General features: G+C 37.1%; 1 protein-coding gene across 1 annotated transcript in view; it reads right to left on the reverse strand.

Annotated features, from left to right (window-relative positions):
- Positions 1-24,750, reverse strand: part of LOC115864252 (multidrug resistance-associated protein 1-like) — a 77,368-nt gene continuing 52,618 nt past the window's right edge. The window contains exons 17-28 of the mRNA XM_030877776.2: positions 23,105-23,165; positions 22,435-22,654; positions 16,201-16,355; positions 14,181-14,336; positions 10,826-11,025; positions 9,733-9,859; positions 8,208-8,309; positions 5,800-5,943; positions 4,719-4,877; positions 3,266-3,432; positions 2,083-2,277; positions 1-1,741 (exon numbers count right to left, since the gene is read on the reverse strand). Of these exons, the coding sequence (XP_030733636.2) occupies positions 1,603-1,741; positions 2,083-2,277; positions 3,266-3,432; positions 4,719-4,877; positions 5,800-5,943; positions 8,208-8,309; positions 9,733-9,859; positions 10,826-11,025; positions 14,181-14,336; positions 16,201-16,355; positions 22,435-22,654; positions 23,105-23,165 (1,825 nt within the window). The 3' untranslated portion in view covers positions 1-1,602. The remainder of the gene's footprint in view (positions 1,742-2,082; positions 2,278-3,265; positions 3,433-4,718; positions 4,878-5,799; positions 5,944-8,207; positions 8,310-9,732; positions 9,860-10,825; positions 11,026-14,180; positions 14,337-16,200; positions 16,356-22,434; positions 22,655-23,104; positions 23,166-24,750) is intronic.

A 24,750-nucleotide genomic window follows, 5' to 3' on the forward strand; every position in this document is an offset into this window, starting at 1 on the left:
AGCTGTATAGAATTCCACTGTATGAAGATACCACAATTTATCCAGGTGACTGTTGATTTCCCATTAGATTTCTAAATTATGCAGTGTCTCTTATTGATTTTACTACATGTGTAAAGAGGCCAAAACATAAATTTTAACTGATATTAATGAAATATCCAGTTCCCTTTCTTAATGGATTTCAATAGATATTTATTCAATGCCTACTGAGTACAAAACATAGTGGTAGGTACTACAGGAATTGTAAAGACAGGACAACACTTTCAGTAGCTTACATTTTAAGGAATGAAGCTTTAGATAATATAGGGTTTTATAATTTACAGTAACTTTTCATAAATACACTTAGGGGATGAAGCAAGGTTGTACAAAGTTGTTGCAGAGGAAGGAGAAAAAGAGGATAAAAGAAATGGCTGTTGAGTCTTAACATGTTAAAATATTTTATTAAAATCATCTTGAAAGGAAAATACCATTGAAGTTTGAAAACTTCAAATTTGAATGGCAATTCAGAGAAATAATGTGGCTTCTATTACATAAAACTACCAAATGAAAAAGCCCTTCAAAATATAATTAGTACTACAAATCAACAATTACTTGTGAATGTATACCATCTGATATATAACTCACCTGAGGTTGATCAAGCCAGAAAATGACGTTCCATAGAAAATATGTTTTTTACTCAAAGTAAATAGTAAAAATATTATAAAATATTATTTTTAAATAAAGCAAAATTTTATTTTATAAAATTCAGTTAACATATAATTACTCTTTCCAAAAAGCAGCTGAATAACTCAATATATTTTTCTGTGATTCCTCCATAATTTTTTTTTTTGCGGTACGCGGGCCTCTCACCGCCGCGGCCTCTCCCATTGCGGAACACAGGCTCCGGACGCGCAGGCCCAGTGGCCATGGCTCACGGGCCCAGCCGCTCCGCGGCATGTGGGATCCTCCCAGACCGGGGCATGAACCCGTGTCCCCCGCATCGGCAGGCAGACTCTCAACCACTGCGCCACCACGGAAGCCCCTCCATAATTTTATATACTGTAAAATAACTCAAAAGTTATTATAGGTGCCTGTATAATATTACTCTAAAATGCCTAATCATTCATTCTACAAATGTTTGTGGCGTATCAACAATCTGAAAGGTACTATGTTAGGAACCTAACACACAAAAACAATAAACTGGGCACTTGCCTTCAAGTAGCTTTAAGGAGAGGCAGACTAAAAGGATTTAAATAGAGTATGGTCCCTGCCATGATAAAGGTATGCACATAGGGCTACTCAGAGGACAGAAAAAGGGCATGTGGATCAGACAGGGGAGCGAAGGGAAAAATCAAGAGATGCTTTGTGCAGAAGATGACTCCTGAACAAAGTCAGAGACTTAAGGGATAAATGGCATTTAGTACTTTGGGCAATGAGGAAAAGGCAGATATTCTGGAGGGAATGAATGGAAGAAAGAAGGTTGGGTACAGCCCGTTATGGTTAGAGCTATGGTGCTTATCTCTTGTTTGTGTTAACATGTAGCTAGGGGCCCGCTGTTTTGCATTTCTCCCCTGTCTTTATTTTTTCAAATACTATTTTTTTTTATTTGGTATAATCAATATACAACTAAAAGTATTTACTTTTTGTCCCTGAGTCTTGTGTTATTCCTGCTTCTGTTAGCATGTCAAAGAAAAGTCCTTTCTGGTGTATCAAATTCTGTGGTGTTTCAAATTGTGTAATCCTTCCAGAGTCTAGAACAAGCACCCTGCAATGTGAAAAGAATCCAGTCAGGTAACCTATAATCAGTGTTTCAGTTCACCCTTCTTGTTCTTGCTACCGTAAGGTTTAAATTACTGTATGAGTTATGTCAGTACAAAATAAAGGTACTATTTAACTAAGGAAATATATCAAGTTTTCTAATATTCTTTGAGCATTAACAAATTCCTCTAATTATTTTGGAAAGTATCTTCCATACTATTAGGGGACATTTTGTATCTCTCAGCACAGATAAAATCCTTTACTAGTGGCAAGTAATTAATGTGTTTCATATGTTCAGTAGGTATCTCTGTAGAAACTGGTTTATTTCTGAAAACAAATAAAGCATACCTGTCTGAATCAATGATAGAATGCAGTCTGTGAGCAATCATTAGGATGGTACAATCAGAAAACTCCTTCCTGATTGCGGTCTGCACCAAGTTATCAGTCTCAAAATCGATGGAAGCTGTTGCCTCATCCAAGATGAGAATTTTTGTTTTTCTCAGCAAAGCACGAGCAAGACAGACAAGCTGTCTCTGTCCAACACTGTTATAAAAAATGGTAAAATGATTTCCACAATGGATTTTATGGTCACACACTTCCTGTTCTAAAATTCTAATTATACTGTTATTCTCTTCCTAACCCACACATTCATTCATTCTTTTCTTTAAGAAATATTCACTGAGTGATTACTATATGCCAGACTCTGGTCCAAGTTCTGCAAACAGAACAATGAATTAAACAGACAAAAGGCTCTGTCTGTGTGTTTACATAGGGAAACAAAAAAATAAATGAGCAAAATGCATAGTAATGAGAAGAATTCGAACGTACAGAAAGGGAGGGTGTAAAATGTGGGTACGGGGTGGGCATTTTAGATGGGCATGCCAAAATAATCCTCTCTGAGAAGATGCCTTTAAATTCAAGGCCTGAAGGAAGTGGAAAGTGAGTCCTGAAGATTTCCAATGGGAACCTGTTCCTGGCAAAGTGATTGGCAGATGTAAAATTCCTGACGCAGGCAGGAACCGGCCTGGCATCTTCACGAAACAGCAAGGAACCAAGGAGGCCAAGGTGGCAGAAACAGAGAGGGAGGAGAGAGTAAACAAAGAAGAGGCTGAGTCATACAGGCTGTGTCTCTCCAGTGCAGAGAGGGTCTGATTTCCCTTAGGTCTCTGATCACATAAAGGGACCATCCTAAGACATCAAACATCAAAGTAGCCTTTACAACAATTTTTTTTAGGAAGAGAGCTATTAGAGTAGGAGTCTTTGCAAAAGAAGATTCAATTAAATAGTGACTTTTCATACTGCATTGTTCCTCTTATTCCCCTTTGTTTCCCTTCACCAGCAGTTTCCCAGCCAGTGGCTATCATTTTATTTATTCCTTGTCTGTCTTCCCTAGGAGAAATCAGCAATGGTGTGCTTTGAACAGGCCAGACAAGATCCGTGGTAGCTCAGGAGTGACTTCCTTTTGAGGCCAACTCGTTTCTAAAAAGCCCTGAATGAATAACCTGGCCAAGCTCTGTTCTTAGCAGCTTACCTGAGGTTTTCACCACCCTCTGAAATTTCATGCAGCAGCTTCTTGGGAAGGGACAGCACAAACTCTTTTAAGTGACATAGTTCCAGCACCTCCCATAGCTCGCCATCAGAATACTTGTCTAGGGGGTCCAGGTTCATTTGAAGGGTTCCAGAAAATAAAACAGGGTCCTAGAGAATAAAATAGTCACCAGTAATCTTACTGTCACGTGAGGCATGCGTACATTAAATAAGGAAAAAACAAAATGATCAAAACTAAATAGTTATCAAATTCATTTTATATTGAACCCAAAAGCAGAAGAAAATCAGAATAAGTTGCAAGTTAGATTAAATCATCATAAGCTTCCTGATTCTTTCTCGTCCTCTTATTAATAATGTCTCGATCACAACCACGATAATAATGATGGTAGCTGCCCTTCAGTCAGGGATATAATATAATACAGAAAAGAACTGAATAAATGTAATCTATACTATGTATATAATATTATCTATCAGCCCACCAATCCAGAAAGATAGAAGTAAATATCCTCATTTGACAGACAGTGAACTGGAGGTTTTAAAAAGCTCTCATCCAAGGACACACAGAAGGTAAGTGCTCAGGTAGAATTCAAAGACGACAAGTCCACGCTCTTTCCAATACACTGACATGTCTAGTGAAACTGTATTTTACTACTCCTGTTTTGATTTATAAGAGAGGAATGACTGTTTCTTTTCTCCAGTCAATTTTATCCCTGTCAGAATTTCAGATTTTACTCAAATTTGTTTTGAAGTAAATTCATGAATGTAAGTATGTGTTTAAACAGTATGACAAAGAGATGATAGTATTTTAAGATATTTTTAAAGAATAATATAAAGATATTTCATAAATGCTCAGCTTAAATCTCTCAAGCACAACTGAATAAAGTCATCTTGGACTGCAGAGGCATATTATTGAGCCAATTTGCATATTTGTTAATGATCAAGTTCCTCTGATGCCACAGATGGAAAAATCAAAGGACTTGAAAAAAGATCTAACTGCATTATTGTTCTTTTCATTTTTTCAATATTTCTAAACCTCAAGTCAAAAGAATCAAAATCCTACATTCAAATTACCAACTAAGCAAAAGCCTCAGTAATTGTTTTTTTCTTCCAAAAACTACCAATGTGTTTCAGCCTGATCTCTACATTTGAATTTTATTTGTATTTACTATTATGAAGGAAACTTGCAAAGCAACATAGTTTTTCAAATAGATAAATGCACGTAGGGAGAACACTTCAGATTTAGAGTGTTTAATAGGATTTAATTACATAGTTATTTTTCATAATACATTTAAAATAATTTGGCTCCCCAAAATGAATGTGTATGCTTGAAAGGAATATATTAAAAAAAAATTAAAACAAAAACAAAATAAAATAGAACAAAAGATGAAGTTTCCCTAGAGGGAGTTAAGAAAGACTAACGACAAAACAGTCTTTACCTGTGGAATAATATTAAGTTTGCCACGAAGGTCATGAAGCCCAATTGTAGATATGTCAATTCCATCAATAACAATTTTGCCTCCTGATCCTTCTACAATTCTAAATAAGCAATTTGATAGTGTTGATTTGCCTGCTCCAGTTCGTCCCACAATTCCAATCTGTAATGAAATTATCATAAACAGTTTACATTGTACTTTTTGTAAGGGAAGGGGACCTTGGTACTGACAACAAATACATTACATGTCAGGTCAGTAGAATCTAATTTTGCCAACCAGAATAACATTGACTGTCATGGAAGACTTAACGTGACATGCAAGGATGAGTCTTTATCCAGACACTCCTTACTCACTGGAAAGGCTTGGGCTAATATGTGTGTTGAAGAGTGTATGCCATGCATGAATGGATAAAGAAAAAAAATACGTATATAAACATATATATAATCCTGCATAAAAATGAAGAAAATCCTGTGATTTGTGGTAACATGGTGAACCTCGAGGACATTATGCTAAGTAAAAGAAGCCAGACAGAGAAAAACATTGTATGATCTCACTTAAATGTGGAATCTAAAAACATCAAAACGTCAAACAAAAGGTTACCAGGGATTGAAGGGTGGGGAAAATGGGAAGATGTTGGTCAAAGGGTACAAACTTTCAGTTATAAGGCAAATAAATTCTAGGTATCTAATGCACAGCATGGTGACTATAATTAATAATACTGAAATTTGCTAGGAGAGTAGATCTTAAGTGTTCTTAAGGTTATGATAATCATTTCACAATATATGTATATCAAACTATCACACTGTACACGCTAAAAAATACAATTTTTATTTGTTAATTTTACCTCAATAAAGCTAAAAAATAGTAAAGTCATGTTTCACAGTAGATTATGAACAGCCTAAAATATATATTTTTGTTGATAGAGGAAAAGCTTATTTTGTACAAACCAACCACGTCTTTATTACTTTTATATGAAATTTGAACAAATGACCATCTTATATTCAATATCACAGTATACTTTGGCCTTAACAATAAATATATTCAGATGAAAGGTAAAGTGAGACTTATGAAATATATATGGTACCTTCTCTTCCCCATGAGTCTGGAAAGTGATATCTTGTAATGCTAAACCAAGATCATCTCGGTATCGAGCCTGATAATTAACAAATTCCACTATCCCTTTATTGGGCCATTGTGACGGAGGCCTTTTAGACATTATCCAGGGTGCCTTAAAACAAAGAAATATTTTTTAAACTATAATTACAATAAAAATATCTCCCCCCAATAAAAAAATTCTCATGCATATAAACAAAAGTGATAAAACAAAAATGATGAATGACGTTTGTAAACATTATGAGTGTTCTGAAAACGCTTTTAAAAAATACCAAAATCTTAGAAATAAATTTTTACACATAAAGAGGCTTCCCATCTTCTATTAAGTTATTAAGAAAAATCTAAAACCTTATAAAGGAGCTGAAGGTAACCTGAAATTTTTAGCTGAGAGGAGGACAGTTTGTCATTTATTCATTTCCCAAATACTGAGTGTTTACTGTGCCAGTTAATGCTTTGGTTGTTGGTGATTTAGCAGTGAGAAAAACAATTCTTGCCCTTACGGAGCATGCATGCTGGTGAGGAAAGACAAAAAGCACCATATAGCCTATGCAGAATGTTAGTTGATGATAAAACTTTGGAAATCAGGAAATAGGCAGGGTTGGTGTAATTTTAAACAGGGAGGTTAGAAAAGGCTTAACTGGACATGGTCAGGAAACAAATCATGTGGATATCAGAGGAAACCCTTTCCAGGTAAAGGAGACTAACTACATATGCTGAGGACCTGAGACTGAGGCCTGGCTCTGGAACACTGGAGGAAAAGCAGGAGGTAGAAGAACACGCAGAAGACTGTGGTGCCCCGCCAGGGAGGTGAGGTGTTTTCATGAGAGGGAGCGATCACAAGTGTCAAATGATAGGTCAGGTAAAGTAAAGACTAAGAGGCTACCATTGGTGATCTTGACTAGGGCAGGCTCAGTGAAGTGGTAGGATTTAAAGCCTGTGTGAAAGAGGGTCCAGAAAAGAATGAGAAAAGAGGAATTAGAGAGAGCAAGTACAGGAACTATTCCCAAGAATTCTGCTGTAAAGAGGAGCAGAGAAACGGGGCTATAGAGGAGTAAATAGGGGTCATTTGGACACATTTACTTCTTTCCACATCAAGGGTTTTTGCAATGGTGTCTGTTACAACTTGCATCAAATTACATAAAGATTTTTTTTTTTAATGTGTGTGTGCTTGTGTGTGCACACACACATTTTACTGAACTTTTTTAAAAATGAAAAGAAAACATATATTAATAGCAAAAGATTTAGAAAATATAGAAAATGATACAATTTTTATATTAGTCATTACATGGCAATAAGCTGAACAAACTAGATATTGGTAACTGTGATTGTGATCGTGAAGGTAGACTAATCTTTCGTGAAATGTGTATGAAAAAGGAAGGTAAGACCCAGGGAAGAATCTAGAGGAAGATTCAAAGTTCAGGTAGGAGTTGGAGTATGCAGAAAATATTTTAGTATATTTATAGGCTGAAAGGAGTAAAGGGGTTGGGGGGGCTGAAATGAGGAATTAGAGAAGGTGGTTAATGGAATAAGGTCTGAGAAAAGATATGAAGAGATGTTTCCAAAATACAACTGGAAATTTGTAGGTTTTTATTTGGAGGAGGAACACTTCTTCCTCAGAGTTATGAGCGAGCAAAAGAGGAAAGTTTCATGAAGATTTAGATACCTTTATAAATGGATTGAAGAAGATGCAGAAATTCAACATATACCCTTTATCATCTGCCCTGTTAATTCAAGGAACTGGGAGACAGAAGTACCCTAGATTAGTAAAATATGAAGATAATGCTAACATTATACTCTGTCTATAGTCTAATTCTTCTCTCTCCCAAATTATAGTTAATTAAAGGGAACAAAGCAGACTGATTTTTTCTCCTTCTCCTTCCCGTCCACAGAGATGCTAATGGTGAGTAAATGGGACAGAAGGTATAAGCAGTAAAGGCGTAGTTAATTTTGAAATTGGACAATCAGACTGTAAATAATTGTGAGGTGACTGCATTAAGACACTTTTCTCAATGTAAAATCTTTACAAAGTTATAATCATAGGTTGCATATTTGACTTTACATTGGTAGGGGACAGATCACTGTGCCCCTTAAAAACAGGTGCTTATATTTCATTTTTATAACAATACTGAAATGGGATATCTTATAATTTAAGAACAGTCCTAATTTAATTAGCAGTGCTTTTTGTCTACTTTAGTGATTATATAAAATAATGGTGTATTTTACAATAGATTGAATTTTAATTTCGTCGAAATGCAAAATATTACAGCATAAATTTGGAAATGCAGGTTTTGTTCAAAATTGATTTTTAAGATGTCAGTTCAAGGTGTATCACAATATCTTAATTCTGCATCCATTTATTAGTTCTTTAGGAGTGCTTACCTCTTTATCCATATTTTCATATTCACAAACTCTTTCAATGGAAACTGCATTGGTTTCAATTTCACATGCTTTCCTTGCCCAAAAATTGAGAGACTGAGTAATCTGGAGGTGAAAAACCAAGAGCTTAATGAATGAGTATCAGTCTTTTATATGCTATTAATAATACTTTATAAAGCTTCATTTTTCAGAATTTTCATATATTTTATTTCTTAGAATTATTTAACAACTTTAGAAGTGAGCATATTTATCCTTAGACACACATGTGCTTCTTTAAGTTTGTTAAATTCATTAATATCATAAACAATGGTTCTTTGTCAGAAGAAGGAATGAATATAGTTCAACATATATTAAAGGAGACCATACTTGGTATAAGAAATGATGAATACCAAGATTGATGGGATATGCCTTAAGAAATGTACATCCTAAGTGAGGAAAAAATTTGTACACAATGTTACCTTTGGCATTCTTTACCAGCTTCCATTTGAAGGAATTTTCTGACTACTCCTGTCTCCTTTTCTTCTCCCAAACTCGACTTTCTTCTCACGCAACTTATCCCTAAATATAAGTTCCCCAAGTTCGTAACTTCAAATCTAGTTCTGAAAGTCACAAAACTCTCACAATTCAGATTTTTCTTGAGTTTGGTGCTAAACCATTTGATGGTCAACCTGACTGAACTGATGTGGGTCTCCTTAAAGTGTTGATTTAACCCACTTAGGATGTACATTCACATATTTCACTGCAGAACAAAGAGTTTGATTACAGAGTTCTGCCCCAGGCCCTGCATATATACATACATACATACATACATATGGATATGTTTATTTGTGTGTGTGTGTGTGTGCGCGTGTGTGTGTGTGTGTGTATATATATATGTTAAATGTATTATAATTCCTTTCTAGAAGCCTAAGTTCTGAATTCTGAAATGCAACTGACTTGAGGCTTTTAGATAAGGGACTAAGGGCATGTACCCAAATCATGTAGACCCATCTTTTAAATAATATGGAATTATATTAAGCAGTTTGATACATTTTCTATTTTACTAAGGGGACTTGCACACAGTCATACCACTAGCACTTTGCAGTATCATATAAAATAGGGCTTATTAGGAGAAAAAATTACAAGCAGAGCATATATTCTCCCCAGAGCTTGCATTATCTCTCTGCTTAGTTTGGGCAAACCAGATGGACAGGCCACGGTAGAGAGGGGTCCTATCCCTGTTATACTTTATAACTCTATAAGGATAGGAGAACAGGAAACTTCTGGGTAATGATGCAACAGCAGGAGTTTCCTGGATCCTCTAGCACTGAGCCTTGGGTATCAGCCTGTTTTCTCTGTGAGCTAACTTAGAAATACTGAGCTAGCTCTTTTGCTAGTAGCAAAAGAAAGAAATGAGCCTCCAGGGTAATCCAGATTTGTCTCTCATTAGTTAGTTAATACAGTCTATAATTCAGACAGGAAAAGGAGAAGAGAGCTTAATTAATTGGATTATAAACATATTATATACCACAAAATCACTATTACTTACATTTAAGGCATAGGATATGGACAAACCAACTATTGCTGAATCCATAGAATTGCCAGCCTGCACAGCAAGCAGTGAAGCGAAGAACACCATTAAATTGCCAAGAAATTCAAGTCTAACAGACAGCCACCTGTAATAATGGAAAATATTCCTGAACTGAGATGCAAAAGTTTTGGGGCACTTAGTATGAACTCTCCTCTGAAAACTGAAGAAGTAAACATCAATAGCTGCATTCTCTTTTTTCACACTTACTTAGAACTCAATCAAACAGGATTTTTGCAGTGATGATAGAGTAAAGGATTTCTCTGCATAAAAATACACTTTACTTTTGCAGAACTTTGCTTTAAAACTTAATCAGAATTAAAAATCAAAACAAAAGAACATCAGCTGAAATGATGCATTTATCTTAAAATCCCATTGGAAAATCACTTACCTTTCTGATTACATACACGTTTTTTATATGATAAAATTAGTCACTAAAAGTTAACATGTGCCCAACTATTTAATGTTTTTTTTTCTCCTCTATGTGAAATGTATAGCTTCAAATTCAAAATATTATAGATTATTGTTTGCAAAGAAAATCCATTCTACAAATATAAAATACAACAAAGAGTCACATCTTTACTAATTCTAATAGCATCCTGTATAACCTTCAAAAAACGTGGGACCTTATTTTCACGTAAAGTAGCATGTACTATTCATACGGACATAAATAGACACACTTTAACTTAAGTGTATATTAAATACTAGAAATATTTAAGGCTTTAATATTTTTGATGAAATATCATTAAAAACACTTTCTGGGGCTTCCCTGGTGGCGCAGTGGTTGAGAGTCTGCCTGCCGATGCAGAGGACACGGGTTTGTGCCCCGGTCCGGGAAGATCCCACATGCCGCGGAGCAGCTGGGCCCGTGAGCCATGGCCGCTGAGCCTGCGCGTCCAGAGCCTGTGCTCCGCAACTGGAGAGGCCACAACAGAGAGAGGCCCACGTACCGCAAAAAAAAACAAAAAACAAAAAACACTTTTTGTTTAGAAGTTAGTGAACAAAATATCCAAGAAGAGACTAGTCCTGAACTGGATATGTGAATATGACTTACCTGTTCGAAATCACATTGTTGTAGAAACAGACCAAATTCTCATTCACCACGTCTTTGTTTTGCTGGATGAACCTCTGTTCATGTCCAAATGCCCTGATAGTGGACACCCCAAGGAGAGTCTCGCTAAAGTGGGAAAGGACAGGAGAGCGAGATGCTCCTGCCAGCCTCCGAATCTGCCGAGAGCTTGCCACGTAGTATCTCTAACAGGAAAACAGAAAGAGGCGGTTGGGAAGATGTAGGCAAAATTGCTTCAATAGTTTGAAAATGGCAAGATACTTGTGTAGTGGGTACTTGTGTAACTAAAGAGCAGCCCCCAAAAGTTAAGTTCAAGTTCTAACCTCCAGTACCTGTGAATGTGACCTTATTTGGAAATAGGATCTTTGCAGATGTCATTAAGGTTCTTGAGATGAGATCATCCTGGATTTCGGGTGGGCCCTAAATACAATCTGAGTGTCATTATAAAAAGTAGAAAAGGAGAAGACACAGACACAGGGAGAAAGCCATGTGAAGACGAGACTGGAGTGATGGACCTAGGAGTCAAGGAAAATTCCAGGGGTCTCTGACAGCCACCAGAAGCTAGGAGAGAAGCATGCAACAGATGCTCCCTCAGAGCCTCCAGCAGAAGCCAACCCTGCCTACTCCTGGATTTTGGACTTTTGGCCTCCAGAACTGTGAGAGAATAAAACTTCTCTTGTTTTAAGCCACCAAGTTTGTTACAGGAGCCCCAGGAAACGAATGCACCTTTGTAACAGTAAAAAGCCCAAATTCTGGATAGCACAACTAGAACATAATTGGGCAAAATTTCACTTTGATAATGCTCTCAAACACCCATTATTGAGTACCTACTGTGGAAAAAGCTCTATGTTACATGTTGGAAGTGTGGCCAGGTGGTTAACCCATTAAATGAAGGAAGCCAACCAAATGTACAAACAATAATATTTTTGTACCTAAATATAGTTATGGAAAAAATTTTCTTTATTTTTTTCTGCCAAAAAAACCAATGTGGCCACAATTATAATTGACTACTTCCCTTCTGACTTGGGCTGAGGACAGCTGGGATGGGTGGATCCTTCATCAGCCCCACGTAATTGCTACAAACTGGAAATGAAAATAAAGAGTTTGTTACATCTTGCAATTTTTTTTCATGAAAATCTTCAGATCTGGAATTTTATGTAAAATTCCTAATTTTAAAAATGTCTTCATTTTGGTAAAAACATTAAGCAAGCTACGCTAAAACATACCTGACACTACATGTGGCCTGTCAGCTTATAGTTTACAAGCTCTGCTCTATGCTAAGTGCTCTAGAGAATACAAACGATTACGGCATTCTGAGCCTGCAAGAGGACTTAAGAGATTGTCTCAAAGGTAGTTTCATAAAAGTTCAATGAATTATAGAAGCCCTGGGGGGGGTCCTTCCATGAAACTGACCAGAGCATTGAGCTTAAGAACATTTGATTTAGATCAGTGCTTCTCATACTTTAGTAAAAATTACCAGAAGGATTTTAAAAACACAGACTTCTGTGAGAAATTCTTTATTTCCCTCTGATCTATTAGGGTATGATTAGCAAATAAAAATTGTGTATATTTTGGTTGTAAAATGTGATTTTTTAAAAAAGAGATTCTGATTCTATAGGCCCATGGGTCCAGGGACCACACTTTGAGTAGTACTGACCTAAAGCAAACCTCTTATTTTACAGGGAAAAGAAATGAAGCCTGGAAAAGAAAGTGATATACCAAACACAGGAGTCAGGAAAGTAATCTGAGGTTCCTGAATCTTCATTCAGGGCTCACCCTATAAAGTTCCGCCTAACAAGACATGGTTTCTAGACTCTTTTCCACTCCCAGACACCCTGTTATAGTGCACCAACCACAAGACTATCACTTGTGATATGTTTTGTTGTTTTTGTTTTTTTAAGCAGACACAATTGATCCTCAACACCATTCCTCAATTTCTTGACTTTTTTTTTTTTCTAACTATAAGACATAGTGTCTGCCCCAGAGGACTTACAATCACATTGAGGAGACAATTTTTGGTCTAGTAAATAAATAAATGAATAAATAAATAAATAAAATGACAACAAGAACAACAACAAAAAAACAGCCTATAATACTAGCAGCATAATAAATCCATAATACCTACATGAGTCATATCTCTTTGCCCTACTTTGGTAGAGAATGCTTCTCACAGAAAGTAGAATATAACCTAGGCATGAAGGGTAAGTAAGATCCAGACAGGCAGAGAGAAGAGGGACAACATAGGAAGTAGGAGGAATAATGATAGTACAGGTGCAGAAATGAGCAAATGATTAACATCCTGGTTGGACAAATTAAACTCCAATATGAATTTGAAAACTTAGCTTGAGAAAACATTAAACTACAAGAACTGCATCCTTTTGTATAAAGAGCCTCAAAAAACTTTTATATTTAATTTAAATATGTGTTAAGAAATTTTGTTTTTACACTACAGCCTCACAGTGACATAATTTTGGAATTCAAACTGGTTGACCACATTTTACAGGCTCAGTGGCCATGGCTCATGGGTCCAGCTGCTCCGCGGCATGTGGGATCTTCCCGGACCGGGGCACGAACCCGTGCCCCCTGCATCGGCAGGCGGACTCTCAACCACTGCGCCACCAGGGAAGCCCCCGGTTGACCACATTTTAATTGGAATATAAGGATATATACATATCATGAGAGATCTGTTGTAGTTCTTCCAGCAATAGTTTGTTGATAGCAGAGATAACAGGGCAAAAGGCAATATGTGCTTCTCTCTTGGCTCTTCAGGCAAATTAACTTTCTGCTAAAATGTAAACAACACCTAGGTTTTATGGTGGCCATGAAAATGCACAACTCAGTTCTCCTGTTGCAGGGCCCATAGCTGACTGACAGCCCAGCCGCTGCCCCTCCAAATGCACTACTATAGTAGAAGGAAGGCCATTTTTCCCACAGATGACTCCCAGGCAAAGACTGAGCATGGCAGGGGTGCTAAAACAAGCCCATTCAGGGGTCACATGGGAGCATCCACTGGGCGGTGTTGGTTGTGGACTTCCCATTCATTCAACCAAACCTCTTATGGAACGTTCTGCAGTCCAAGACTCTTCCTACCCAATCTTCTTCCTTCTCCCTCGAAGGGAGCAGACCTGCCTCACTGTCGAAGGGCTCACCCAGCCTTTTCTTGCTCCCTCTCCTGTATCTTTTACAGGCATTTCCCCCAGCAATTCTCTAGTACATCTAATCCTTTCTTGATGTCTGCTCCTTAGAGAACCTTAACTAACAGGCAGTCTAAGTAGGTCTGAAACTATATTTGACTGTGAACTTATAAGTTATTAATACACATAAAAATCTGTGTACTTACTTGTATGGTGAAATAGAGGAAAACCAAAGGAATAATCCCCAGAATGAAGAGTGGTAAAGCTCCCACAATGACCAAAACTGTTCCAATAACATCCAGTGTACAATTCAGCCAGGTCCGTAAGTAGTAATGGAAACGCATATCAATTATAAACATGTCCTGAAAAATTTGATATCGAGTCACTTTATTTTTAACTTTTCATTGGTTTAAAATGAGGGAAAGAAGACATATATCATTCATTGTAAAAATAAAAACATTTACCCAGATGTGACAATCTGATTATTAAATATCTAACTATTCAATATATGATCTCTGCCCTCCCCAGCCCACCCCCATGTATTTTTCAGCTGTAACAATTAAGAGGGTGTTCTAGTACCAATATGTCTATGATCAAGCAATTTGTACTTCCCAATGACAACTACCTGGCACTTAATTTATATGACTGAAATCAGACTCTGTTAAAAAAAAAAAGAGTCCAAACCCCGGTAGTTGGGTATTCAGGGACATTGGTCTACCATTATTCACTCCCTAAAAACTGTAAAACACTCCGGGGCCATTCTTATCCACTGAGAACATGTCCAGTGACCTTCTTGGATAGCTGGATCCTGCCAATATCAGAAGAAACAGGAAAACAAAATAATCTTCGCTTACAAAATTAAAAACCGAAAGATAGAGGTGGACAATGGGACTGAGAAATGGACATGGGAAGGTCATGCATCAGTTCACATGTAACTTAAAGCTATGTTTGTGGTATAAGGTATGACGTTAGAGATCCCAGGGAATAGGAAGGCACTCAACCTTGAAGGGATGGAGTATTCAGTTTAGGACAAAACTGATAAAGAATGGAGATAGAATTTTATTTCTTCTCAGCCTTGCTTTGGGACTTCCCTGATTATCTCACATACCAAATAGTGTAAGAGCATCATATTCATAAGTAACTTCCTTCCTGTCTTTAAAATACACCTTCTCATATTCTCATCTGTTCAAGACCCAATCATTTGTCATGTTACTGCATAATAATGCGAGTTGTTTAGGAGGGTCATAGAGATATGTCCACTGGGAGACAAAGAACACTGGTGATCAAGTTCTTCTATAAACTTTCAAAGAACAGTGTGACACTGGTATGATTAAGCAAGATTTAATACTCCATCAAAAATTGATTACGCTAGGTATTCTCATTTATATTTTGATGTTTTATCCTCATTTTTCCCCATACCACACCAAATGTTTTTCATATACACAAAAATATATTGCCATATTTTAAGATCATGGCTATGCACTAATACAGAAGCCACATGGCTGCTGCAAACTGAGATCTAACAGAAGTCTATTACACAAACCAGATTTTGAAGACTTTGTAGGAGAAAAATAAAATATTCAATCAATAATTTTACATTGATTATACTTTAAAGTAATGTTTCAGATATTTTCTGTTAAAATATATTATTATAAATAATTACTTCAACTGTTTCTTTTTACTTTTATATTGTGGCTACTAGAAAATTTTAAATTACCTCTGTGGCTTGCATTACATTTTATTGGACAGTACAATTACAAGTACTTAGTAGTAAACACAATGGGCAAAACCCTATAGGTTAGCAGAGACACTCTGGGAACCTCTACCCATCCCCCATTTGCCATTAACGAGTTGATAGTTCTTTTAAAGGCAGAATGCTTAAAATCTGGATATGTCGATACAGACTTACATTTCTCCCCCTCCTCAGCCTGAACCACTGATTCTCAAACTAAATGTGTATAAGAATTGGAGTTGTAGACACCAGAGCACATGCACTTCTTGGATTCTTTCAGCTGTTTTTAAGGGTTATTTTAAATATGTGTGTAAGATGTGACTCTGCTATACATCAATCATAAATGTCCCAATAATTAGAAATAAAATAACAATGAAATCTACCCTAAACGTAATCCCATCTTTTTAGAATGATATTTTTTACAAATGAGATAATAAGGTACTAAATGTGGATCATTTATACGTATGCTATTTAATAAGGTATGGCTTACTTACCTTGGTGAACCGATTGACGATCTGGCCTATGGGACTGGTTTCAAAGAACTGGAGTGGGAGATGCAGCACATTATCCAACAGTTGAGCATGCAAAGCTCGAGAGGCAGCCAAGGACCCTCTGGTGAGTACATAAGCTCCCGAGCAAACAAAGAGACCTAAACACAAATTGTTATCAATGACACGTTAACAGCTTAAATTCGGAATTTTAACTCTCAAAAGATTGCTTGTAATAGCATTTATTTTTAATGGAAAACTCAAATATCAAACTTAAAAGTGTATCACTGTGGACCAAACTAAGTATAAATGCATATGGTGCATGGAAAATAAATACGGACACTCTGGTGCGCTATAAGAGCAGGGCTCTCCTTATTCATGAGCATAGGTTCTAGAGAAATGCTCTAAAGATAAGAGATCAACCGGGTTGACAGAATTTTGGCAACCTATTAACTTTATGATGTCCTGAAAGACAATGTGGTAGTGACTGATGTTGCTAGACAAATAATTTCAGTTCTCCTAGCTTCTAGGTCCATGGTAGAATTGCACTTTCTGACCTCCTTGTGATTGATGGGATCAAATGAATAGTTCTGAACAGTAAGTTGAGATATTTCACATGACACTTCCAGGTGTCAGACTTGCTAAAGCTCCTATTCCCTTTGCACAGTGCCTGCCAACATTTAAAATAGTGGTTGGATTGCTTCTTCATCTTGGGCCCTAGAATCAGAAGAGTCCCTTTCCTGACCTACAGTGGACAAGTGGTATGAGTCATGAATAAACTATTTTTGGTCTGTCAAGCTATTACAGTTTGGTTGGTGAGAAGGTTCTTGAAAAAACTAAAAAGTTAGAAAATATAAATAATAAACATGTAGCTTCAGTGGAACAGGTTAAAACACAGTTATTAGCATCTATTGACTATTGGTAACTGTGTTTGACAAAAATATAACAAGAAAGAGACAAGCTCAGAAAAGAACTATCCAGGTGTGTAAGAAGAAATGAAAGGACAAAGAATCCCCAAACTGGGGAACTTGTAGGGGTGGAGGAAGAGATGCTTGGTTACAATGATTGGTTCAAGGGTGGATATGTGACTCAAATTGTTTCAAGGAGAGTAATTTCATGGATTTCTATGGAAAGAGGTTCTTTGAAAGAGAACATTTTCATCACCATGTGAAGCCTGAGAATGGCTCAGGAAAAGAGGAAAACGAGCAGAACTGAGGAAGCATGGTGGACACTTCGTTTGAGCCCCTGGATCAAGTGTGTTTAAAAACTTGTGCCTGGACTTTTCCATTTGAGGCATCAATAAATTTCCATGTTATTTAAGCCATTTGCTCTTGAGTCTTCTGGGATACATAATTGCACCGCTGATCTCTACTATACAAAATTGTTAGTAAAAGTGTGTTGCCAACAGGATTCTTGTTCCAACCTCAAATTCTTTTAGCTAGTTCCTTTATATTTTAAATAACATCACACACTGCTCTTTAATAATTTCTTACTCTTAAATACTTTCTATTATTTTCCTACCTCACTCCCCATACTTGCTTCTAGTCCTTCCAAAAATAGGTTGTTGCCCTTTTGTTCTCAAATATTCAGTGTTTACATTACTACTAAACATAATATTCATGAGGTTCACTAAATGTATAATGCTTATTCCACTATTTTTCTATGCAACAAGCACTAATCTATTCCCAAACAATTCAATAGTCAGCAAATCTCTTTGGAATATGTTTAAACTCAGCAGAGAGTCTATTATGTCTTTCATCCTATTTCACCCCCTCATCCTGCAACATAAACTACTCTCTTGGAACCCTCTGTATTTCTGCTCTAAACTGGAAATTTTTGTGGGAACAGGCTTTAGTATTCTTCAGTTACAGAAAATGTTGTTAAATATTATGCATTTGACAATTTCCATCTGTATTTACTGTGTCTTATTGTATGGATGTTGAACATCTTGGATTATTCCTCTGATTTTTCCTTATTTATCATTTGCCATCTATGTTTTTGATGTTGTACATCTAGGACAATTTCTACCGATTTATCTTCTCACACTTGTACAATCTTTTTAAAATTCTTTAAATTTTTTAAGAACTTTCTTGTTCTTAGACTGAACTTATTTAAGCACATTCTGCTCTTGCTTTGCCTCTGCTTTTGAATATCTGAAGATACTAATTTTAAGCTTCTCTTACATATCAAATATGACTATTTTACTTCTGGGCTCCACTGCTCTATTTGCTGCCTCGTATCTATACTGCTCACTTGACTAAAATGCATGACCATCCATCATTACCAGTTAAAACATGCAAGATAAAGACATGGTGATTAAAAAAAAAAAAAAAAACCATGGTGAATTAAGAGGTACCTGGTGTGGCTTTCTTCTGCCTGTGTGCACATTAATTTTCCCCAATCTCCTCTGAATGGAAATTCCACTTAAGTGGGTGTGAAACTGGAAGTCTCATATGGTGATCTAGACATAGGCTGGAACTTCTCCAAAAGCCACATAAGGAGGCTTTCTTCTATGTAGGTCACACACACTAGTAACCCTAATTTCCTTTTTAAACATCAGCTTCCTAGTTTTCACTGTACTACTGCTGTGCCAGTTGGTAACAGGAGAACAATGTTCTAGTGAATCACTTTGATTATTTCGACGCTACTCAATCCTACTCTCTGTACCTGAGTTCCTCCACAGCTAGACTGAACCGCTCCCTATTCTTTGACAGTTTCATCTAGTATCTGTTCCTGGTTACAGGTTCTTCTACCCTTGATTATCAGTATAATCGCTTATGTAGACATTTATCACTCTGAAATCCCCTGAACCCTTTACTTTTATATTTATCCACTGTCATTTCAGTGGAATTTTGTGAGGTAAGTAAAGTAAATGATCAACTCACTCATCTTAGACTGGTGTGTACTCCTTAAACATTGCACTTTGAAAATAAGGTGCCTACATTTTACACATTGGGTTGGAAAAGGAAGTTCCTAACAAGGGGGCATAAAACACAATAGATTAAGGATGTTCAGAGTGCCCTAGAGATTCTAAAGGAAATAGCTGGGAACCAGGAAGAAAATGTTCAGGGCTATTTCTTTTTCAGAAGATAAGGTAAGATCTTTATTATTGTTATAAAATATAGATGCAATGTTTTCTGCTTCAGTACGCCAGTTTTCTTTGAATGTTAGCCTTCTATATTATTCATAGCCTCCGGCATTAACACGTGAAAGTGCTATTTATGTTTTAAAGCTCAAAAAATAATGTGAGCTTTGATGATATCAGTGAATACAGCCTGCTCTTGATTGAACCAGGTTCCATAGGACACAGCTGCAGACTACTAAAAAAATCAGAAATTATATATTTTCATTTCTTAAGAAATAATTTATAATTGTATTTAATAATAAGTCAAAAATTTAAATGTTTTTAAATGTAAAAAACAAAAATCCAATCAGGAAAAAATCTTTTTGATTAAACTCTGCATAATCTGTTACCTTTACTACAAAATACTTTCTATACCTACTGATAGTTAATTAAAAGTCAGACTTTACACAAGTAAAATTTTGAACACTAAACTTGCATACCTTGTCTAGTATAGGAAAAACAGTATTTGCTCACTTAAAATATTCTCCGAAGGATACTGAGTCTCCCTTAAAACTGTAACATGAGCTCACTGGATCGGTAAGAGTTTAACCCTCCTATATATGTGTGACAGACATAGATATAGAGATGTATATGGGACATTTCTTTTGCTGCTCAGCATTCTAGATGTCTATACCTACTTTTTCCTCAAGTTGCAAACCACAAGCCAAAAAACTTGATTCACTGACTCAAAACCAAACACATTCTAAGTCCTGGTGTCTCATTTTAGTTGTTAACGTAACAACTCTTTCCTCAATGAATGTTGTTAACAGAATGACAAAAACATAAATTTGTCTCACAATATTTGCTTACTTTCTGATGGAGATACTTATAAGAAGTACTATGGTCACACAATAAAAATAAGATAGGAGATCAGAAAACAGAAGCAAGGCCCTAAATCACAAATTTTTAAATGTTATCTTCATTTTCTGTTACCAAAAGCATGCATCTCTGTTTTCCCTTATGCATATCCCTAGACAGCAAGACTTCCACGTAGATGGCTTTGTTATTTCTTATTTGAATTTATCACTCTCCTTCACTCTGTCTTCCTTTCTTCTTATAAACACATCAAAAATTGTCTATTTAAAAAATCTTCCCTTGGGTTTCCCTGGTGGTGCAGTGGTTAAAAATCTGCCTGCCAACGCAGGGGACACGGATTCGAGCCCTGGTCCGGGAGGATCCCACATGCCGCAGAGCGGCTGAGCCCGTGTGCCGCAACTACTGAGCCTGCGTTCTAGAGCCACGACTGCTGAGCCCACGAGCCACAGCTACTGAAGCCCTCATGCCTAAAGGCCGTGCCCCACGATAAGAGAGGCCACCGCAATGAGAAGCCCGCGCACCACAACAAAGAGTAGCCCCTGCTCGCTGCAACTAGAGAAAGCCTGTGCGCAGCAATGAAGACCCAACGCAGCCAAAAGTTAATTAATTAATTAAAAATATCTTCCCTTTAATTGTTCTACACTTTTGAGTACTATACTTTTGAGTGTCTTTCTTCTTACTCTTTCAAATCACCTAACTTCTTTGAAGGACAATGTGTATCTATTCTGCTACTGGGGAGAAAAAAAACAGCAGAAAAATATGTATCCACACTTCCCATTAAACATGCTCCAAATTGAATTAATCATTTCTCTGCTCTACCAACTGACTTCCCTCAACCTTGGTTTCTTTATTTTTGTCTTCATTGTTCTCTCAATTACCCAAACTTCAAAATCATGAGTGATGTTCTCTTCCTACCCACAAATCAGCAATTCTTACATATGTTTTCACTGCAGTGTCTTTCCTATCCATCCCTTTTCTCCAGTCCCACTGCAGCTCTCTGACCCTTCCTCCATTCATACTTTATTCAAATCTTATTTCATTCCCTACCCATTGGTTAGCACTAGTCTAGATGCTTTGGGTGACAAGGAGATGCATCAGATAAGAGATCTTTTTGTACTAGATGATCTCCCATCTAGATTCCTGAAGATCATTGATTATTTTTTCCCTACCAACCTCAACTTCTCCCTGGTCTCTGACTTTAGTCCCATCAATAAAAATCCATCTTTTTTCATCACTGAAAATTTATTCTTATTCTGAAAAATGACTCCAAATTCTGTCACTTCTTTTTCCCCCAATTCTCAAAGTTTTCTACTTGCCTTTCTAACTATCATCTCCAAACTACCTTTCCACCTCTAGTTCCCCTACTGCCCTATCAATAACCTAAAGACTGGGGGCTTCCCTGGTGGCGCAGTGGTTGAGAGTCCGCCTGCCAATGCAGGGGACACGGGTTCGTGCCCCGGTCTGGGAAGATCCCACATGCCACGGAGCGGCTGGGCCCGTGAACCATGGCCGCTGAGCCTGCGCGTCCGGAGCCTGTGCTCCGCAATCGGAGAGGCCACAATGGTGAGAGGCCCGCGTATCGCAAAAAAAAAAACCAAAAAAACAAAAAACTAAAGACTACTCAGACTGGCATCCTCACCTATGCCTATATCCCCCTCACCTTCCCCATCCGTCTTTATTCACATCTTTCTCTGCATCTATCAGCTTTTGTCCTCTGTGATCCCTGACAAAATTCCCTCCATCTTTTTAGTGTCACCTCAAATGCCAACTATGCCTTAGAAATTACCTTAATCTCTCAACCAAATACGGCTTTCCCCTGCTCTAAATCCTTACAGTGTTTTCTTTTACTACTTTTACACGCATATTGCTTGCGACGTAGTTTTAAGCTTTACTTACAATGCAGTTTTTAAGACGCACTTACTGATCTTCACATCAGTCACAAGCCTCACACATACAGTGGACAGCCATGTATTCAAGACTTCTGAGTCCTGACTGACTTAACATATGAGACTCAGTTTCCTCAGCTGTAAAATGGGGATAATGACACCTTGCTAAATACTTATTGTCAAGATTAAATGAGACAAATTGATAATATTCAGTGTGGGCCATGTAGTTGACACATACAAGTTTTTGTTTACTCTTGCAAATATGGTGAACTAAAAACACAGGCATTTGAATTCTCCCAAAGTATTTGAATATTATGACATAGATTTTTAAAAAGTAAAACAATGCCCTACGTTTGCATCTGAATCAATTAGGTTAGAAAGAGAAAAGAAAAGCAGCTAGACTTTTTGTTTAACCTTGCATTAATCCCAATAATCCATAGATGTTAAGTTTATTGCTTCTTATTCGCTTCCATTCTGTGAAATCGTTCATGTGCTTTGCTTCTTTTGCCCAGGCACTAAGCCATAGATTCTGTCCAATTCCCACCAAATTCTGCCCCAGGTAAGTGGCCACATTCAGCCATACCCAGAGCCAGCCGAAGGCTTGGAGGTACTTCAGAATGATTGAGAACTTCACCTAAAAGCAAAATTGTTTTTAAAAATAAAGTTACTGTACTTAAAGTCACACAAGCTAGATTTAAATCCTGCTCTGACATATCCTAAGCTTTATGATCTTGGTCTAAGTTACTAACTACTCTAGTCCTCAGATTACTTATCTATAAATTGGAGTAATGCTAGTAGCCACCTTATAAATACAAGCAAAGTGCCTGCACAGTCCTGAGCACTTAAAAATAAAAGTTGAAATCATGTTAGTTACTATTATTAGTAAACCAGAATATACATAGCTAAATAACATGTAATCCTAATTAAACACCACTATAATGTCCAACTGTTCCATTTAATTCAATTTCTTCAAACTATCATATAGCAACCTTCCTCAAATTCAATGAAAAACATATGGTATTTATTAATAACATTTATATTTGAGTGGTTAGTAACAAATAACACTAGTTATTCTGGTGCTTACCCCACCAACAGGGACCTTTTCTTTTCTCACTGAGAACTGTTTTCCTTGATCCAATAAGGGCCTGATAAAGCAAGACGATGTACATTTTTTTTAGGTTTTTAGATCAACTAAACATTTTTTAAAAAGTTAAACATTCTCAACCACTTTATTGCACACTCTTCTGCTTCATTAACAGAGACCTGACTTGCCGTGATAATAATAATGTTCCTTTAATCTTCTGGAAGGGAGATCGTTTATTCTTTTTTACCCCATATATTTTAGGGCCAGGGCATATTGTATGATTTTTTTCACTGCTTCTTCTAGATAATTATCCTTCAAACTTGAGCCAAATCCCTAGATTGTGTAAGACAATGCCATCTGGCTGTACCATAATCTGTGCCTCCGCATCTACTCGCCTCCTGTCCTATCAGAAGACTAGCATCGGGCTAATTCGTCCCACTTCGTTCTGCCACTATTCTGGGTGACGTCACAGCTGACAAGGACAAATGTATTAAACTCAATCTCTTTTCACCTTCATGACCTTCATACTTCCAGAGTCCTGCATCTGCATTCTACATTGGCCATCAACTTTCATGACCGCAAACCATGAATCTTATTACCTGGAACTAATCCACCTTTGAAAACTTGACTCCAATTGTTTCAGTCCCTGGCCATCACATAACCTTTTCTATTTCTAGATTGTACATTCAGTTACTCTCACTATATTTGGTTTTTATTCTACCTAGACCCCCAGTTCCCAAATGTAACTTTCTATCATCCTTGCCCCCTAAAATGATTAACGATCCTGGTTTACCTGGGATATTCCTGGTTTTAGCACTGACTGTCCCACATCCGGGAAACTCTCAGCCCCAGGCAAACCTAGGCCCTGTCTCGATTCCTTTTATTATCCAACCTGTACTCCATGATTACCATGTCATCCAAACTGTGGTGACATTCTGAACTTTAATAGCTTTCTTTCAATTAAATTTCAACGTTAAAACTGACAAGTTAGCCTTTGTCACACTTGTTGCCCATCTGCGGAGTGCTGCTTCAAAAGATCATAGAGCCCAGCAAACTGGCTCCACCATAAAGTAATATCTTCCTTCCACCCGGGTTTTTATAGTGCCTAGAAATTCTTGCATCTCTCTCAGAAGGCGCCCCCGTGTCCTACTTGATGGAGAAAGTCAAAGCAGATAGGGAAGTCAGTCACCACACTTCTACTTTTATCTGCATCTCCACCCAGCCTTTTCTAATTCTCTCCTGTAAAAAACAAAGGTAGTTTTCTCCTCAGATCTAAGGATAACCTTATGAGCTGAATCCCATTCTGCCCCATTTTCTCAAAATACATTTATTAAATATAGCGTTTCCACACTTTCCTGTCAATGACACACTTGACAGTGTCTTTTTAAAATGCAGATTATAAGATTTCCCCTCTAGAAATCTGTCTTTTAAACAAATGATGCAAGGGATTCTTAGCTTAAGGCAAATCTAGGAGACCCCGAATTGTGTCCTCTCTTTTCTAATCTTCATATTCTTCCTTTCTAGCGACTCCTTCCCTTCAGCCCACGGAGAACTCCACATTTTTCTCATCTATAATTAATACCATCACCACAGAAATGATTCCACCCTCAACTCTATGTTCAGTTACTATCCTACTTCTTGCCTTC

Source organism: Globicephala melas, chromosome 4 (assembly GCF_963455315.2).
Source record: "Globicephala melas chromosome 4, mGloMel1.2, whole genome shotgun sequence".
NCBI classification, from domain to species: Eukaryota; Metazoa; Chordata; class Mammalia; order Artiodactyla; family Delphinidae; genus Globicephala; species Globicephala melas.